We start from the raw sequence: 21,180 nt of genomic DNA, 5'->3' as shown, positions 1-21,180 counted from the left end.
CTCTGAACAGAAACAATCACCCACAAAACCCCAAAGGAAAAACAGGCTCCTTTATGTGTGACTCCCAATCAGCAACAACGAACTACAGCTGTGCCTGATTGGGAGCCACACACGGCCCAAAACAAAGAACTACAAAAACATAGAAAAATGAACATAGAACGCCCACCCAATGTAACACCCTGGCCTAACCAAAATAAAGAACAAAAAACCCCTCTCTATGGTCAGGGCGTTACACCAGATTAATTGTCAGATTCAACAGAAGATCTCTCTGTTTCTTGGGACCTAGAACTAGCATCTGTGTTTTGTCCGAGTTTAAAAGTAGAACGTTTGCCGCCATCCACTTCCTTATGTCTGAAACACAGGCTTCTAGGCGAGGGCAATTTTGGGGCTTCACCATGTTTCATGGAAATGTACAGCTGTGTGTCGTCCGCATAGCAGTGGAAGTTAAGATTATGTTTCCGAATGACATCCCCAAGAGGTAAAATGAATATATATATATATATATAGTAAATAATAATCTCTGTAATTTATTAACTCAGCAAAAAAAGAAACGCCCCCTTTTCAGGACCCTGTCTTTCAAAGATAATTTGTAAAAATCCAAATAACTTCACAGATCTTCATTGTAAAGGGTTTAAACACCGTTTCCCATGCTTGTTCAATGAACCGTAAAGAATTAATGAACATGCACCTGTGGATCGGTCGTTAAGACACTAACAGCTTACAGACGGTAGGCAATTAAGGTCACAGTTATGAAAACTTAGGACACTAAAGAGGCCTTTCTACTGACTCTGAAAAACACCAAAAGAAAGATGCCCAGGGTCCCTGCTCATCTGCGTGAACGTGCCTTAGGCATGCTGCAAGGAAGCATGAGGACTGCAGATGTGGCCAGGGCAATAAATTGCAATGTCCGTACTGTGAGGTGCCTAGGACAGTGCAACAGGGAGACAGGATGGACAGCTGATCGTCCTCGCAGTGGCAGACCTCGTGTAACAACACCTGCACAGGATCGGTACATCCGAACATCACACCTGCGGGACAGGTACAGGATGGCAACAACAACTGCCCGAGTTACACCAGGAACGCACAATCCCTCCATCAATGCTCAGACTGTCCGCAATAGGCTAAGAGAGGATGGACTGAGGGCTTGTAGGCCTGTTGTAAGGCAGGTCCTCACCAGACATCACCGGCAACAACGTCGCCTATGGGCACAAACCCACTGTCACTGGACCAGACAGGACTGGCAAAAAGTGCTCTTCACTGACGAGTCACGGTTTTGTCTCACCAGGGGTGATGGTCGGATTCGCGTTTATCGTTGAAGGAATGAGCGTTACACCGAGGCCTGTACTCTGGAGCGGGATCGATTTGGAGGTGGAGGGTCCGTCATGGTCTGGGGCGGTGTACCACAGCATCATCGGACTGAGCTTGTTGTCATTGCAGGCAATCTCAACGCTGTGCGTTACAGGGAAGACATCCTCCTCCCTCATGTGGTACCCATCCTGCAGGCTCATCCTGACATGACCCTCCAGCATGACAATGCCTCCAGCCATACTGCTCGTTCTGTGCGTGAATTCCTGCAAGACAGGAATGTCAGTGTTCTGCCATGGCCAGCGAAGAGCCCGGATCTCAATCCCATTGAGCAGGTCTGGGACCTGTTGGATCGGAGGGTGAGGACTATGGCCATTCCCCCCAGAAATGTCTTGGAACTTGCAGGCGCCTTGGTGGAAGAGTGGTGTAACATCTCACAGCAAGAACTGGCAAATCTGGTGCAGTCCATGAGGAGGAGATGCACTGCAGTACTTAATGCAGCTGGTGGCCACACCGGATACTGACTGTTACTTTTGATTTTGACCCCCCCCCCTTTGTTCAGGGACACATTATTCCATTTCTGTTAGTCACATGTCTGTGGAACTTTGTTCAGTTTATGTCTCAGTTGTTGAATCTTGTTATGTTCATAGAAATATTTACACATGTTAAGTTTGCAGAAAATAAACGCAGTTGACAGTGAGAGGACGTTTTCTTTTTTTTGCTGAGTGTATATAGTGAAAACAGTAGTGATCCTATAACGGAACCTTGATTTTGTCAGAGGACAAACCATCTACAGAGACAAACTGATATCTTTCCGGCATATAAGATCTAAACCAGGCCAGAACTTGTCCATGTAGACCAATTTGGGTTTCCAATCTCTCCAAAAGAATGTGGTGATCGACGGTATCAAAAGCGGCACTAAGATCTAGGAGCACGAGGACAGATGCAGAGCCTCGGTCTGACGCCATTAAAAAGGTCATTTACCACCTTCACAAGTGCAGTCTCAGTGCTATGGTGGGGTCTAAAACCAGACTGAAACATTTCGTGTACATTGTTTGTCTTAAGGAAGGCAGTGAGTTACTGAGCAATATATTTTTCAAAATGTTTTGAGAGGAATGGGAGATTCGATACAGGCCTCCGACTCCTCAACACCAGAAAACACATACACATACATTAGTTGAACATATTCATGAAGTCACATTCACATAATCCTGCCAACCAGCCTTGGGCACTGTCCTGCTATCTATTCCAGTATGGCAGCGACGTTACCAATCTATAATGTATTCAACAACACCAAATGAGTCATTGGGCCAGTATTAAACATTCAGTAAAGTAGGTCCCATACAGACAGAATATTCTGCCATCGGTGACAACTGACAAGTGTATATTAACGCCCTAATGAGTCACTGTAATTAGACTTTATTCAGAGTGAAAACCGGAGAAGAGAGAGAGACAACCATAGCTATACAGCTACTCAGCCCAGGAGTCTGGTAGAGAGAGAGAGAGAGAGAGAGAGAGAGAGAACCATAGCTATACAGCTACTCAGCCCAGGCTTCCACAGCAGGACTGGGAACCTGGTAGAGAGAGACAAGCATGCACAGACTGCAGCAGTAGGACTGGGAGTCTGGGCTGAGGAGCAGTAGGACTGGGAGTCTGGGCTGAGGAGCAGTAGGACTGGGAGTCTGGGCTGAGGAGCAGTAGGACTGGGAGTCTGGGCTGAGGAGCAGTAGGACTGGGAGTCTGGGCTGAGGAGCAGTAGGACTGGGAGTCTGGGCTGAGGAGCAGTAGGACTGGGAGTCTGGGCTGAGTAGCAGTAGGACTGGGAGTCTGGGCTGAGTAACAGTATAGCAGTAGGACTGGGAGTCTGGGCTGAGGAGCAGTAGGACTGGGAGTCTGGGCTGAGTAACAGTAGGACTGGGAGTCTGGGCTGAGGAGCAGTAGGACTGGGAGTCTGGGCTGAGTAGCAGTAGGACTGGGAGTCTGGGCTGAGTAGCAGTAGGACTGGGAGTCTGGGCTGAGTAGCAGTATAGCAGTAGGACTGGGAGTCTGGGCTGAGTAGCAGTAGGACTGGGAGTCTGGGCTGAGTAGCAGTAGGACTGGGAGTCTGGCTGAGTAGCAGTATAGCAGTAGGACTGGGAGTCTGGGCTGAGTAGCAGTAGGACTGGGAGTCTGGGCTGAGTAGCAGTATAGCAGTAGGACTGGGAGCCTGGCTGAGTAGCAGTAGGACTGGGAGTCTGGGCTGAGTAGCAGTATAGCAGTAGGACTGGGAGTCTGGGCTGAGTAACAGTAGGACTGGGAGTCTGGGCTGAGTAACAGTAGGACTGGGAGTCTGGGCTGAGTAACAGTATAGCAGTAGGACTGGGAGTCTGGGCTGAGTAGCAGTATTGCAGTAGGACTGGGAGTCTGGGCTGAGGAGCAGTAGGACTGGGAGTCTGGGCTGAGTAGCAGTAGGACTGGGAGTCTGGGCTGAGTAGCAGTAGGACTGGGAGTCTGGGCTGAGTAGCAGTAGGACTGGGAGTCTGGGCTGAGTAACAGTATAGCAGTAGGACTGGGAGTCTGGGCTGAGTAGCAGTAGGACTTGGAGTCTGGGCTGAGTAGCAGTAGGACTGGGAGTCTGGGCTGAGTAGCAGTAGGACTGGGAGTCTGGGCTGAGTAGCAGTAGGACTGGGAGTCTGGGCTGAGTAACAGTATAGCAGTAGGACTGGGAGTCTGGGCTGAGTAGCAGTAGGACTTGGAGTCTGGGCTGAGTAGCAGTAGGACTGGGAATCTGGGCTGAGTAGCAGTAGGACTGGGAATCTGGGCTGAGTAGCAGTATAGCAGTAGGACTGGGAGTCTGGGCTGAGTAGCAGTAGGACTGGGAGTCTGGGCTGAGTAGCAGTAGGACTGGGAGTCTGGGCTGAGTAGCAGTAGGACTGGGAATCTGGGCTGAGTAGCAGTAGGACTGGGAGTCTGGGCTGAGTAACAGTAGGACTGGGAATCTGGGCTGAGTAGCAGTATAGCAGTAGGACTGGCCCCTTCTTGCCTTGTCTCTCAGATGGTTCACAGCTTTGTGGAAGTTATCTGTCGTGCTGATGTTTAGGCTGAGGTATGTATCGGTTTTTCTGTGTACTTTTGGGAAACTGTGTCTACATGGAATTTGTATTTGTGGTCCTGGCAACTGGACCTTTTTTGGAACACTGTTATTTTTGTCTTAGTGAGATTTACTGTCAGGGCCCAGGTCTGTCAGGGCCCAGGTCTGTCAGGGCCCTGGTCTGTCAGGGCCCAGGTCTGTCAGGGCCCAGGTCTGTCAGGGCCCAGGTCTGTCAGGGCCCAGGTCTGTCAGGGCCCTGGTCTGTCAGATCTAGGTGCTGCTGTAGGACCTCCTTGGTTGGGGACAGAAGCACCAGATCATCAGCAAACAGTAGACATTTGACTTCAGATTCTAGTAGGGTGAGGGCCGGGTGCTGCAGACTGTTCTAGTGCCCTCGGCAATTCATTGATATATATGTTAAAGAGGGTGGGGCTCAAGCTGCATCCCTGTCTCGCCCCACGGCCCTATGGGAAGAAATCTTTGTTTATATTGTTCATTTTAACTGCTCACTTGGTGTTTGGGAGATAAACATACAATATTATAAAATCCATGTACACAAACAACGTTTTTCATCCATTTGTATAGCAGACCCTTTTGCCAAATTGAATCAAAAGCTTTATTTTATTTTTTAAATCAACAAATCAAATCAAATGTATTTATATAGCCCTTCGTACATCAGCTGATATCTCAAAGTGCTGTACAGAAACCCAGCCTAAAACCCCCAAATAGCAAGCAATGCATGTGAAAGAAGCACGGTGGCTAGGAAAAACTCCCTAGGAAAAACTCCCTAGAAAGGCCAAAACCTAGGAAGAAACCTAGAGAGGAACCAGGCTATGAGGGGTGGCCAGTCCTCTTCTGGCTGTGCAGGGTGGAGATTATAACAGAACATGGTCAAGATGTTAAAATGTTAAAATGTTCATAAATGACCAGCATGGTCAAATAATAATAATCATAGTAGTTGTCGAGGGTGCAACAAGCACGTCCGGTGAACAGGTCAGGGTTCCATAGCCGCAGGCAGAACAGTTGAAACTGGAGCAGCAGCACGGCCAGGTGGACTGGGGACAGCAAGGAGTCATCATACCAGGTAGTCCTGAGGCATGGTCCTAGGGCTCAGGTCCTCCGAGAGAAAGACAGAAAGAGAGGAAGAGAGAGAGCATATTTAAATTCACACAGGACACCGGATAAGACAAGAGAAATACTCCAGATGTAACAGACTGACCCTAGCCCCCCCGACACATAAACTACTGCAGCATAAATACTGGAGGCTGAGACAGGAGGGGTCAGGAGACAAAAAACAAAACATGGGAAGACTTTGTTTTTGTTTCGTCTGTTTGTCAATAAGGCTGTGCAGGGATACATGGTCTGTCTGTTTTCCACTGAGGAAAGGCTGGAGTCTGATGTTGATGATACTGCAGAGGATTTATCAGAGAAGGCCGTCCCGTTGGGGCAGCCCACGGCGGGGGGGGGGGGGGGCAGGCCGGCCATTGGGGGGCCAGGCGAGGTAAGAGTATTGCCATTTTAATTTATGGTCTGTATATTTTATCATTGTGTTTAGTATACCATCAACACCACAGACCTGTTTGGGTTGGAGGGTTTGTACTTGGTCCTGGAGAGAGAGAGACAGGATAGAGGAGAGAGAGGGAGAGAGAGAGAGAGAGGGTAGAAGGTAGAGGAGAGAGAGGAGAGAGAGAGGGTAGAAGGTAGAGGAGAGAGAGAGAGACAGGATAGAGGAGAGAGAGGGGAGAGAGAGAGAGAGAGGGTAGAAGGTAGAGGAGAGAGAGAGACAGGATAGAGGAGAGAGGGGGAGAAGAGAGAGAGAGAGAGGGTAGAAGGATAGAGGAGAGAGGGAGAGAGAGGGAGAAGGTAGAGGAGAGAGAGGGGAGAGGAGAGAGGGTAGAGGAGAGAGAGGGGAGAGGGTAGAAGGTAGAGGAGAGAGAGAGAGAAGAGAGACAGGGTAGAGGAGAGAGGGGGAGAAGAGAGAGAGAGACAGGGTAGAGGAGAGAGGGGGAGAAGAGAGAGAGGGTAGAGGAGAGAGGGGGAGAAGAGAGAGAGAGAGACAGGGTAGAGGAGAGAGGGGGAGAAGAGAGAGAGGGTAGAGGAGAGAGGGTAGAGGATAGAGAGAGAGAGAGAGAGGGTGGGAGAGGAGAGAGGGGGAGAGGAGAGAGAGGGAGAGAGAGAGGGTAGAGGATAGAGGAGAGAGAGAGGGTAGAGAAGAGAGAGAGAGAGAGAGAGAGAGAGAGGGGGAGGGGAGAGGGGGGTAGAGAGAGAGAGAGGGTAGAGAAGAGAGAGGAGAGAGAGAGAGAGAGGGTAAAGGTGGTGGCTTTGGAGCAGCGCTCATTAAGAATTCACTTTTAATTAGGTCTCCCTCAACTAAGGACTGGACCCTGACGTGCCCTGGATAACACACACACACACACACACACACACACACACACACACACACACACACACACACACACACACCACACACCGATGTAATGGCAGGGAACGAGGTTCACATGAAGTCCCTCTGCCTCCATCTTCCCTAATGTTAATACTGGCAGGAAGAAGCTATCCCCTCCCTCCCTCCCTCCCTGATCTAGTACCTGGTGAGAACCTATTCCCTCCCTCCCTCCTCCTTCCTTCCTTCCCTCCCTCCCTCCCTCTCCATCCTCCCTCCCTCCCTCTCTCTCCATCCTCCCTCCCTCCTCCCTCCCTCTCTCTCTCTCCATCCTTCCTTCCTCCCTCCCTCTCCATCCTTCCTCCCTCATCTAGTCCCTGGTGAGAACCTCCAGGGGCAGGAACAGGAGGAACAGGGGCAGGAACAGGAGGAACAGGGCAGGAACAGGGGCAGGAACAGAGGCAGGAACAGGCAGGAACAGGGGCAGGAACAGCAGGAACAGGGGCAGGAACAGGAGGAACAGGGCAGGAACAGGAGGCAGGAACAGGAGGCAGGAACAGGAACAGGAGGAACAGGGGAAAAACATGTGATCTGTTTCCACTCAATAGTGAGTACGCCACGAAAGTCAGAAATAGCGACATAATAAATGCCTTACCTTTGATGATCTTCTTCTGTTTGCACTCCAAAAGGTCCCAGATACATCACAAATGGTATTTTTGTTCGATAATGTCCTTTATATCCATAAAAACTCAAAATAATCCACCCAGTTTCCCTCCATCAAAATGCATACAAAATGAATCCCAAACGTTACTAATAAACTTTTCCAAACAAGCCAAACAACGTTTAGAATCAAACCTCAGGTACCCGAATACGTAAATAAACAATACAATTTTAAGACGGAGAATCGTTATTGTCTTTACCGGTGAAAAATACCAAAGAACGCGTTCTCTCTTCCACGCGCTTGGAAACACTACAGCCAAAATGGGATCCACGTAGAAAAACTACAATTTCTGTCTCATTTTCCCAAAAACCAGCATGAAACTCTTTCTAAAGACTGTTGACATCTAGTGGAAGCTCTAGGAACTGCAATCTGGGAGGATTTCGCCTTATAATAAAAGTGAGAGCCATTGAAAACAGTGGTAGGCTGAATTTTGTTTTGTTCTGTTATTCCCACAGACATTATTTTAACAGTTTTAGAAACTTTAGAGTGTTTTCTATCCAAATCTACCAATTATATGCATATCTTAGCTTCTGGGCCTGAGTAACAGGCAGTTTACTTTGGGCACGTTTTTCATCCGGATGTGAAAATACCTACCCAAGAGAGGTTAATAATCCCCCCTGCTCTGTGTTCTTCCAGTCCTACACCTCTGTCATGCCTTACTGTAGGAATACTCCATTAGGATAACAATGGGGGAATCTCAATGGCTTTCTTCTCTCCTCACCTCCTTCTCGAAACCCATTGGAGGAGAAGGTCAGAGGGGAGGGACCTCCTGGCTTTCTCATCCAATGTGATTTAAGAAGGAGGCGAGGAGAAAAGGACTCAAGGAGTATGTTCTTGAGACTGTCCCAATTCTCTCTCTCTCTCTCTCTTATTAACAATCACCTTCCCTACTCAGGCTCCTTTCCCTGCTCCTCTGTCCTCTGATGTACTGTAGGACTGGTGTGACAGGAGAATAATGGTTGCTACCTGCTGTTGATTCATTACCAACCACTTCTCTCTGTGTGTCTCCAGTCCTGTCCTGGCCCCTCCTCAGTGTGGGGACTTTGAGAAGCTCCGGGAGATCTATAAGGACATCATGTGTTTCGTCAAGACTCAGATGGTGGAGAAACCAGGACATAACCAGGTAGGAACCAGGACATAACCAGGTAGGAACCAGGACATAACCAGGTAGGAACCAGGACATAACCAGGTAGGAACCAGAACATAACCAGGTAGGAACCAGAACATAACCAGGTAGGAACCAGGACATAACCAGGTAGGAACCAGGACATAACCAGGTAGGAACCAGGACATAACCAGGTAGGAACCAGGACATAACCAGGTATGGTAGAAACCAGGACATAACCAGGTATGGTAGAAACCAGGACATAACCAGGTAGGAACCAGGACATAACCAGGTAGGATCCAGGACATAACCAGGTATGGTAGGAACCAGGACATAACCAGGTAGGACACAGAACATAACCAGGTATGGTAGGAACCAGAACATAACCAGGTATGGTAGGAACCAGGACATAACCAGGTAGGAACCAGGACATAACCAGGTAGGAACCAGGACATAACCAGGTAGGAACCAGAACATAACCAGGTAGGAACCAGGACATAACCAGGTAGAAACCAGGACATAACCAGGTATGGTAGAAACCAGGACATAACCAGGTATGGTAGAAACCAGGACATAACCAGGTAGGAACCAGAACATAACCAGGTATGGTAGGAACCAGGACATAACCAGGTAGGAACCAGAACATAACCAGGTAGGAACCAGGACATAACCAGGTAGGAACCAGGACATAACCAGGTAGGAACCAGGACATAACCAGGTAGGAACCAGAACATAACCAGGTAGGATCCAGAACATAACCAGGTATGGTAGGAACCAGGACATAACCAGGTAGGAACCAGGACATAACCAGGTAGGAACCAGGACATAACCAGGTAGGAACCAGGACATAACCAGGTAGGAACCAGGACATAACCAGGTAGGAACCAGAACATAACCAGGTAGGAACCAGGACATAACCAGGTAGGATCCAGGACATAACCAGGTAGGAACCAGGACATAACCAGGTAGGAACCAGGACATAACCAGGTAGGAACCAGGACATAACCAGGTAGGAACCAGAACATAACCAGGTAGGAACCAGGACATAACCAGGTATGGTAGGAACCAGAACATAACCAGGTATGAACCAGGACATAACCAGGTATGTCTCTGTCTGTCTGCCTGCCTGTCTGTCTGTCTGTCTGTCTGCCTGTCTGTCTGTCTGTCTGTCTGTCCACCAGATAACAGGTTCTTCTCTCTCCATATAGGACCTGTGTCTGTCTGCTGTGAGGGACTATGAGGAGATCTTTCTCCAGTGTTCAGAGTCCTTCGACAGTGAGGACATGTGATCCACAGGAGGCTGCTGTCCGGAATGACATCAAACACCTGGAAACCGTGGAAACCAATGTATTTAACACCGTCCCACTGATTCAGCTCCAGCCAATACCAACGAGCCTGTTCCCCCCGATTAAAACCCCAACTTCCTGTCATGTCAGCACCTATTTGTTGTGTTTGTTCCTGGTGAAATGAAAGACACATTGTGTTACTTATTATTACTTGTTAAATGATCACTATTTGTGATTTGTTTTATAAATGTTCAGCTTTTTAAAAAAATACAATTATTGTTCCGGGCTTTTCTACCCGTTTATTATTATTATAGACATGTTTTATACTCTGTACATTCCTGTTCAGTTTTATATGTGATGTGATGATGAGGCGAATCATTCAGCAGTTTCTATTTGATGTGTATCATTGTTCAGCCTTTTTAAACCGTTCAGAATCAGCATTTTGTCCAGACAGTCTTTCTCTGTGTATTAAACCCTCAGCCTCAGAGTGTGATAGAGAGGGGGTGGTTGGGACGTGGAAGAATTTATAAAATGTAAAAAAAAATAAAACATTTTATTTTTTTTAAATATATCGCCTTTGTATCTTTATATCATTGTAATGTGGTTAACCTTAAAAAATGTAAATGAACATGATTTAAAATCTTAAAATGCAACCAGAGTGGCCCTTCGATCGTGGGGAAAAGGTCTGCACTTGAATCTGAAGGATTCTAGTGTGGCCTTTTGAGCCGCTCTGCAATACCCATAAAACCTAGCGGTCAAACAGGGAAATGGTTCCAATGGTTTTTCCACCGTTCAGTTTTATGGAACCGCTGGTCTACAGGCTTCTGAGTTTCACGGTCACTGGTTACATTCTAGAAATACAGATCACGTGTGGCAGTGTTTGTCTGTCTGGCTGGCTGGCTGGCTGGCTGGCTGTCTGTCTCCAGCCCCAGGCTTGGTCCCTCTCTTCTACCTTATAGTGAGGAGACCAGTCCCCAGCTGCCCCCAGCCCCAGGCTTGTCCCCTCTCTTCTACCTTATAGTGAGACCAGTCCCCAGCTGTCCCCAGCCCCAGGCTTGGTCCCTCTCTTCTGCCTTATAGTGAGACCAGTCCCCAGCTGCCCCCAGCCCCAGGCTTGTCCCCTCTCTTCTGCCTTATAGTGAGACCAGTCCCCAGCTGTCCCCAGCCCCAGGCTTGGTCCCTCTCTTCTGCCTTATAGTGAGACCAGTCCCCAGCTGTCCCCAGCCCCAGGCTTGGTCCCTCTCTTCTACCTTATAGTGAGACCAGTCCCCAGCTGTCCCCAGCCCCAGGCTTGTCCCCTCTCTTCTGCCTTATAGTGAACAGACCAGTCCCCAGCTGTCCCCAGCCCCAGGCTTGTCCCCTCTCTTCTGCCTTATAGTGAGACCAGTCCCCAGCTGTCCCCAGCCCCAGGCTTGTCCCCTCTCTTCTGCCTTATAGTGAGACCTGTCCCCAGCTGTCCCCAGCCCCAGGCTTGTCCCCTCTCTTCTGCCTTATAGTGAGACCAGTCCCCAGCTGTCCCCAGCCCCAGGCTTGTCCCCTCTCTTCTGCCTTATAGTGAGACCTGTCCCCAGCTGTCCCCAGCCCCAGGCTTGTCCCCTCTCTTCTGCCTTATAGTGAGACCTGTCCCCAGCCCCAGGCTTGTCCCCTCTCTTCTACCTTATAGTGAGACCAGTCCCCAGCTGTGCCTAAAGCCCCAGTCTCCACCTCACACTGCCTGATGATGTCCATGGTTGTCTGTCTGTCTGTCTGTCTGTCTGTCTGTCTGTCTCTTCCTCCAGCCCCAGCCCAGTCCTCTTTCTGCATAATGAGCAATCATTTCCTAGCTTCAACCCCATCCTAACACAGCCTGCGGGGCCATGTCTCCCCAGCCTGGTACCCTCTGCCTTAGTGAGAAACAGTCCACAGTATCGTCCTATCAGTGCCTGAGGACAGTATCGTCCTAACAGTGAGGACAGTATCATCCTAACAGTGAGGACAGTATCATCCTAACAGTGAGGACAGTATCATCTAACAGTGAGGACAGTATCATCCTAACAGTGAGGACAGTATCATCCTAACAGTGAGGACAGTATCATCCTAACAGTGAGGACAGTATCATCCTAACAGTGAGGACAGTATCATCCTAACAGTGAGGACAGTATCGTCCTAACAGTGAGGACAGTATCATCCTAACAGTGAGGACAGTATCATTCTAACAGTTCCTGAGGACAGTATCATCCTAACAGTGAGGACAGTATCATCCTAACAGTTCCTGAGGACAGTATCATCCTAACAGTGAGGACAGTATCATCCTAACAGTGAGGACAGTATTATCCTAACAGTGAGGACAGTATCATCCTAACAGTGAGGACAGTATCATCCTAACAGTGAGGACAGTATCATCCTAACAGTGAGGACAGTATCGTCCTAACAGTGAGGACAGTATCATCCTAACAGTGAGGACAGTATCGTCCTAACAGTGAGGACAGTATCATCCTAACAGTGAGGACAGTATCATCCTAACAGTGAGGACAGTATCGTCCTAACAGTGAGGACAGTATCATCCTAACAGTGAGGACAGTATCATTCTAACAGTTCCCGAGGACAGTATCATCCTAACAGTGAGGACAGTATCATTCTAACAGTTCCCGAGGACAGTATCATCCTAACAGTGAGGACAGTATCATTCTAACAGTTCCCGAGGACAGTATCATCCTAACAGTGAGGACAGTATCATTCTAACAGTTCCGAGGACAGTATCATCCTAACAGTGAGGACAGTATCATCCTAACAGTGAGGACAGTATCATCCTAACAGTGAGGACAGTATCATCCTAACAGTGAGGACAGTATCATCCTAACAGTGAGGACAGTATCATCCTAACAGTGAGGACAGTATCATCCTAACAGTGAGGACAGTATCATCCTAACAGTGAGGACAGTATCATCCTAACAGTGAGGACAGTATCATCCTAACAGTGAGGACAGTATCATCCTAACAGTGAGGACAGTATCATCCTAACAGTGAGGACAGTATCATTCTAACAGTTCCTGAGGACAGTATCATCCTAACAGTGAGGACAGTATCATCCTAACAGTGAGGACAGTATCATCCTAACAGTGAGGACAGTATCATCTAAAAGTCCTGAGGACAGTATCATCCTAACAGTGAGGACAGTATCATCCTAACAGTGAGGACAGTATTATCCTAACAGTGAGGACAGTATCATCCTAACAGTGAGGACAGTATCAGTCCTAACAGTGAGGACAGTATCGTCCTAACAGTGAGGACAGTATCATCCTAACAGTGAGGACAGTATCATCCTAACAGTGAGGACAGTATCGTCCTAACAGTGAGGACAGTATCTATCCCTAACAGTGAGGACAGTATCAGTCCTAATCAGTGAGGACAGTATCATCCTAACAGTGAGGACAGTATCATCCTAACAGTGAGGACAGTATCATCCTAACAGTGAGGACAGTATCATCCTATCAGTGCCTGAGGACAGTATCATCCTAACAGTGAGGACAGTATCATCCTAACAGTGAGGACAGTATCATCCTATCAGTGCCTGAGGACAGTATCATCCTAACAGTGAGGACAGTATCATCCTATACAGTGCCTGAGGACAGTATCATCCTAACAGTGAGGACAGTATCATCCTAACAGTGAGGACAGTATCCATTATTGTCTAAACATGCAGAGTCATCTAGAGTTCAACTTCCATTTAGCCATTTTGTTTGTCTGTGTGCTTCCTCCCAGACCTTCATATATCTGTCTGTGTGCTTCCTCCCAGACCTTCATATATCTGTCTGTGTGCTGCCTCCCAGACCTTCATATATCTGTCTGTGTGCTGCCTCCCAGCCTTCATATATCTGTCTGTGTGCTGCCTCCCAGACCTTCATATATCTGTCTGTGTGCTGCCTCCCAGACCTTCATATATCTGTCTGTGTGCTGCCTCCCAGACCTTCATATATCTGTCTGTGTGCTGCCTCCCAGACCTTCATATATCTGTCTGTGTGCTGCCTCCCAGACCTTCATATATCTGTCTGTGTGCTGCCTCCCAGACCTTCATATATCTGTCTGTGTGCTGCCTCCCAGACCTTCATATATCTGTCTGTGTGCTGCCTCCCAGACCTTCATATATCTGTCTGTGTGCTGCCTCCCAGACCTTCATATATCTGTCTGTGTGCTGCCTCCCAGACCTTCATATATCTGTCTGTGTGCTGCCTCCCAGACCTTCATATATCTGTCTGTGTGCTGCCTCCCAGACCTTCATATATCTGTCTGTGTGCTGCCTCCCAGACCTTCATATATCTGTCTGTGTGCTGCCTCCCAGACCTTCATATATCTGTCTGTGTGCTGCCTCCCAGACCTTCATATATCTGTCTGTGTGCTGCCTCCCAGACCTTCATATATCTGTCTGTGTGCTGCCTCCCAGACCTTCATATATCTGTCTGTGTGCTGCCTCCCAGCTTCATATATCTGTCTGTGTGCTGCCTCCAGCCTTCATATATCTGTCTGTGTGCTGCCTCCCAGACCTTCATATATCTGTCTGTGTGCTGCCTCCCAGACCTTCATATATCTGTCTGTGTGCTGCCTCCCAGACCTTCATATATCTGTCTGTGTGCTGCCTCCCAGACCTTCATATATCTGTCTGTGTGCTGCCTCCCAGACCTTCATATATCTGTCTGTGTGCTGCTCCCAGACCTTCATATATCTGTCTGTGTGCTGCCTCCCAGCTTCATATATCTGTCTGTGTGCTGCTCCCAGACTTCAGGTGTTGCTTCATTTCTGTAACTTATTAGATGCAGCAATTATTGTATTTCACTTACAAGGTCTTTGTTTCAGTTTGTCGTTGGATAATCTGCCCTTTTTAACCCCCCCCCCCCCCCCCCAACTCTTCTGTCCAGAACAGTTTACCGGAGACCCCACTCCCTCCCTGCACCAGCCACCAGGGCCGCACTACATCAACACGAGGCAAACACATCCCTGATGTACTCTCTATTAATTCATTACTGGAAGCCCGGCCCAGGCCTAATTCATGCATTGCATTTTAAATGAATGAGCTGCTCCTTTAAATGTTTTAATAACCAATCAGATAAGAGAAATGGTGTCCAGGGATGGATGGATGGATGTGTGTGTGTGTGTGTGTGTGTGTGTGTGTATGTGTGTGTGTGTGTGTGTGTGTGTGTGTGTGTGTGTGTGTGTGTGTGTGTGTGTGTGTGTGTGTGTGTGTGTGTGTGTGTGTGTGTGTGTGTGTGTGTGTGTGTGTGTGTGTGGCATGCGGGACAGTAGTTAAGGAATGGCTTGACGCTGGAGGGAGCAGAGCTGATAAACAGGGTGCTGCCTAAAGTCTAATTTCATTTAGAGGTCACACATTTTGTCCTGCTACTTTCAGATATTCTCAGAGAGACCAGGGAAGCCTGTGGGAAAGAGAACAGGGTAATGTATTTCCCGCAAAATAAAGTTGAGCTCGATCTTTGATTGATAGCATAGAGTTAGCATCTTTTACATAAACTATACAAAAGTGTGTGGACACCCCTTCAAATTAGTGGATTTGGCTATTTCAGCCACACCCGTTGCTGACAGGTTTTATAAAATCAACCACACAGCCATGCAATCTCCATAGACAAACAATGGCAGTAGAATGGCCCGTACTGAAGAGCTCAGTGACTTTCAACATGGCACCGCCATAAGGTGCCAGGAGAACGCCACCTGTCCCAATGCATAGTGCCAACTGTAAAGTTTGGTGGAGGAGGAATAATGGTCTGGGGCTGTTTTTCACGGTTCAGGCCCCTTAGTTCCAGTGTAGGGAAATCTTAACACTACAGCATACAATGACATTCTAGACTATTCTGTGCTTCCAACTTTAAGGCAACAGTTTGGGCAAGGCCCTTTCCTGTTTCAGCATGACAATGCCTCCGTGCACAAAGCGAGGTCCATGCAGAAATGGTTTGTCGAGATCGGTGTGGAAGAACTTGACTGACCTGCGTTAGAAGTTCACCTAGGGGTCATGATTGGGGCTGTACCAAATGTTTGATGTATTAGAATAATTGATTACGCTTATGTTGTATTAATAGAAGGGGAGGGGTTATAAGACCCCTCCCTCTTTATTTTTATAGGGTCCTGGACTACAGATTAACAATATATATACACATTATGAGGTTTACACATTGTTCCACAGTTCTCTCTCTCTCTCTCTCTCTCTCTCTCCTCTCCTCTCTCTCTCTCTCTTCTCTCTCTCTTCTCTCTCTCTCTCTCTCTCTCTCTCTCTCTCTCTCTCTCTCTCTCTCTCTCTCTCTCTGAGACAGAACTCTACAGGGGAGTGTAGGAGATCAGGCTACTCAGACATTCCACTATAAATCAACTTGGACATTTACTGCTAAGCTTTTAGATAGCACACTAAAGGCCTTGTTTATACAGCTTTGTAGACATGGTTTTAAAGGCCTTGTTTATACAGCTTTGTAGACATGGTTCTAAAGGCCTTGTTTATACAGCTTTGTAGACATGGTTCTAAAGGCCTTGTTTATACAGCTTTGTAGACATGGTTCTAAAGGCCTTGTTTATACAGCTTTGTAGACATGGTTTTAAAGGCCTTGTTTATACAGCTTTGTAGACATGGTTTTAAAGGCCTTGTTTATACAGCTTTGTAGACATGGTTCTAAAGGCCTTGTTTATACAGCTTTGTAGACATGGTTTTAAAGGCCTTGTTTATACAGCTTTGTGGACATGGTTTTAAAGGCCTTGTTTATACAGCTTTGTAGACATGGTTCTAAAGGCCTTGTTTATACAGCTTTGTAGACATGGTTTAAGTCTCAGGAGTGAAAAGGTAATGACGTAGTCAGTGACATCATCAGGGCGAGACTTAGGGTTTAACAAAACAACTTGAAACTCTTTTTCTTTGATGCGGAACTTCCTGGGAAACATGCGCCATGTTCCTGGTTGTCAACTTCTGTCTGCAGCTGCATTAATAAAGGTTTTTGAACGATTTAATTAAAGATATTGTCCTAATGCTAATTTCACCAATGAGCCAATGATTGACAAGGACGAAAAGGAATGAACCCTTAAACACTTGCACAGAGACCTGACCTCTAACCCCATCGAACACCTTTTGGGATGAATTGGAACGCCGACTGCGAGCCAGGCCTAATCGCCCAACATCAGTGCCCGACCTCACTAACGCTCTTGTGTACTGGTCCCGTGTGGCTCAGTTGGTAGAACATGGTGTTTGCAACGCCAGGGTTGTGGGTTCGATTCCCACGGGGGACCAGTACATCATTTTTTTTTAATGAAATGTATGCATTCACTACTGTAAGTCGCTCTGGATAAGAGCGTCTGCTAAATGACGTAAATGTAGAATGGAAGCAAGTCCCCCTGCAGCAATGTACCAACATCTAGTGGAAAGCCTTCCCAGAAGAGTGGAGGCTGTTATAGCAGCAATGTACCAACATCTAGTGGAAAGCCTTCCCAGAAGAGTGGAGGCTGTTATAGCAGCAATGTTCCAACATCTAGTGGAAAGCCTTCCCAGAAGAGTGGAGGCTGTTATAGCAGCAATGTTCCAACATCTAGTGGAAAGCCTTCCCAGAAGAGTGGAGGCTGTTATAGCAGCAATGTTCCAACATCTAGTGGAAAGCCTTCCCAGAAGAGTGGAGGCTGTTATAGCAGCAATGTTCCAACATCTAGTGGAAAGCCTTCCCAGAAGAGAGGAGGCTGTTATAGCAGCAATGTTCCAACATCTAGTGGAAAGCCTTCCCAGAAGAGAGGAGGCTGTTATAGCAGCAATGTTCCAACATCTAGTGGAAAGCCTTCCCAGAAGAGTGGAGGCTGTTATAGCAGCAATGTACCAACATCTAGTGGAAAGCCTTCCCTGAAGAGTGGAGGCTGTTATAGCAGCAATGTTCCAACATCTAGTGGAAAGCCTTCCCAGAAGAGTGGAGGCTGTTATAGCAGCAATGTTCCAACATCTAGTGGAAAGCCTTCCCAGAAGAGTGGAGGCTGTTATAGCAGCAATGTTCCAACATCTAGTGGAAAGCCTTCCCAGAAGAGAGGAGGCTGTTATAGCAGCAATGTTCCAACATCTAGTGGAAAGCCTTCCCAGAAGAGTGGAGGCTGTTATAGCAGCAATGTTCCAACATCTAGTGGAAAGCCTTCCCAGAAGAGTGGAGGCTGTTATAGCAGCAATGTCCCAACATCTAGTGGAAAGCCTTCCCAGAAGAGTGGAGGCTGTTATAGCAGCAAAGAGGGAACCAACTCCATATTAATAACCATGATTATTGACGAGCAGGTGTCCACATACTTTTGATGATGTTGTGTCTTTCTAGACCAGCGATGGGCCACTTTGATGGGATGGGGGCAACGAAAAATCTGAACGGCCGCAGGCGTGACAGAAAAAAACAACACTGATCCACTCATTAGTTTTAATCCAGGAAGCAGCAGCATCATGTCTGTCTGGCCGTCTGTCTGGCAGCTCCCCACCTAGTTACACATCTCTAGATCTGACTGGCTTCCCAAGGGGATGGAGCTCCATCCGGCAAGCCACTCACACAGTCCTCATATACACACAGTCACTCCTCATAAACACACACAGTCACTCCTCATATACACACACACAGTCACTCCTCATAAACACACACAGTCACTCCTCATATACACACAGTCACTCCTCATAAACACACACAGTCACACCTCATATACACACACAGTCACTCCTCATAAACACACAGTCACTCCTCATAAACACACACAGTCACTCCTCATAAACACACAGTCACTCCTCATATACACACACACAGTCACTCCTCATATACACACACACACAGTCACTCCTCACTCTCTAATTCTCTCTTTCTGTCTTTCTCTCGGAGGACCTGAGCCCTAGGACCATGCCTCAGGACTACCTGGTATGATGACTCCTTGCTGTCCCCAGTCCACCTGGCCGTGCTGCTGCTCCAGTTTCAACTGTTCTGCCTGCGGCTATGGAACCCTGACCTGTTCACCGGACGTGCTTGTTGCACCCTCGACAACTACTATGATTATTATTATTTGACCATGCTGGTCATTTATGAACATTTTAACATCTTGACCATGTTCTGTTATAATATCCACCCTGCACAGCCAGAAGAGGACTGGCCACCCCTCATAGCCTGGTTCCTCTCTAGGTTTATTTCTAGGTTTTTGGCCTTTCTAGGGAGTTTTTCCTAGGGAGTTTTTCCTAGCCACCGTGCTTCTTTCACATGCATTGCTTGCTGTTTGGGTTTTTAGGCTGGGTTTCTGTACAGCACTTTGAGAATATCAGCTGATGTACGAAGGGCTATATAAAAATACATTTGATTTGATAAACACACACAGTCACTCCTCATAAACACACACAGTCAAACCTCATACACACACAGTCACACCTCATACACACACAGTCACACCTCATAAACACACACAGTCACTCCTCATAAACACACACAGTCACTCCTCATAAACACACACAGTCACTCCTCATAAACACACACAGTCACACCTCATAAACACACACAGTCACTCCTCATAAACACACACAGTCAATCCTCATAAACACACACAGTCACACCGCATAAACACACACAGTCACTCCTCATAAACACAGCGTTACACCTCATAAACACACACAGTCACACCTCATAAACACACACAGTCAGTCCTCATAAACACACACAGTCACTCCTCATAAACACACACAGTCACACCGCATAAACACACACAGTCACTCCTCATAAACACACAGTTACACCTCATAAACACACACAGTCACTCCTCATAAACACACAGTCACTCCTCATAAACACACACAGTCACTCCTCGTAAACAACACAGTCACACCTCATAAACACACACAGTCAGTCCTCGTAAACACACACAATCAGTCCTCGTAAACACACACAGTCACACCTCATAAACACACACAGTCACACCTCATAAACACACACAGTCACACCTCATAAAGACACACAGTCACACCTCATAAACACACACAGTCACACCTCATAAACACACACAGTCACACCTCATAAACACACACAGTCACACCTCATAAACAGACACAGTCACTCCTCATAAACACACACAGTCACTCCTCATAAACACACAGTCACTCCTCATAAATACACACAGTCACACCTCATAAACACACACAGTCACTCCTCATAAACACACACAGTCACTCCTCATAAACACACACAGTCACACCGCATAAACACACACAGTCACTCCTCATAAACACACAGAGTTACACCTCATAAACACACACAGTCACTCCTCATAAACACACAGTCACTCCTCATAAACACACAGTCACTCCTCATAAACACACAGTCACTCCTTGTAAACACACAGTCACACCTCGTAAACACACACAGTCAGTCATCATAAACACACACAGTCACTCGTCGTAAACACACACAGTCACACCTCATAAACACACACAGTCACACCTCATAAAGACACACAGTCACACCTCATAAACACACACAGTCACACCTCATAAACAGACACAGTCACTCCTCATAAACACACACAGTCACACCTCAAACACACACAGTCACACCTCAAACACACACAGTCACACCTCATAAACACACACAGACACACCTCATAAACACACAGTCACACCTCATAAACACACACAGTCACACCTCATAAACACACACAGTCACTCCTCATAAACACACACAGTCACTCCTCATAAACACACACAGTCACTCCTCATAAGCACACACAGTCACTCCTCATAAACACACACAGTCACACCTCAAACACACACAGTCACACCTCATAAACACACACAGTCACACCTCAAACACACACAGTCACTCCTCATAAACACACAGTCACACCTCATAAACACACACAGTCACACCTCATAAACACACACAGTCACACCTCATAAACACACACAGTCACACCTCATAAACACACACAGTCACACCTCATAAACACACACAGTCACACCTCATAAACACACAGTCACTCCTCATAAACACACACAGTCACTCCTCATAAACACACAGTCACTCCTCATAAACACACACAGTCACTCCTCATAAACACACACAGTCACTCCTCATAAACACACACAGTCACACCTCATAAACACACACAGTCACACCTCATAAACAGACACAGTCACTCCTCATAAACACACACAGTCACTCCTCATAAACACACAGTCAAACCTCATAAACACACACAGTCACTCCTCATAAACACACACAGTCACTCCTCATAAGCACACACAGTCACTCCTCATAAACACACACAGTCAATCCTCATAAACACACAGTCACTCCTCATAAACACACACAG

At 47.2% G+C, this 21,180-nt stretch overlaps 1 protein-coding gene across 2 annotated transcripts in view; it reads left to right on the top strand.

The window, feature by feature from the left end:
- The window catches only part of LOC106609832 (stimulated by retinoic acid gene 8 protein homolog), a 70,211-nt gene extending 59,750 nt beyond the window's left edge, over window positions 1-10,461 (top strand). For both annotated transcript variants that reach the window (XM_082964351.1, XM_082964352.1), the window contains 2 exons: window positions 8,488-8,599; window positions 9,790-10,461. In XM_082964351.1, coding sequence (XP_082820477.1) covers window positions 8,488-8,599; window positions 9,790-9,870 — 193 coding nt within the window. In that variant the 3' untranslated portion in view covers window positions 9,871-10,461. The remainder of the gene's footprint in view (window positions 1-8,487; window positions 8,600-9,789) is intronic.
- The last annotated feature ends 10,719 nt before the right edge of the window (window positions 10,462-21,180 follow it).

Source organism: Salmo salar, chromosome 17 (genome assembly GCF_965601325.2).
Source record: "Salmo salar chromosome 17, fSalSal1, whole genome shotgun sequence".
NCBI classification, from domain to species: Eukaryota; Metazoa; Chordata; class Actinopteri; order Salmoniformes; family Salmonidae; genus Salmo; species Salmo salar.
This window is presented reverse-complemented; position numbering and strand designations above follow the sequence as displayed.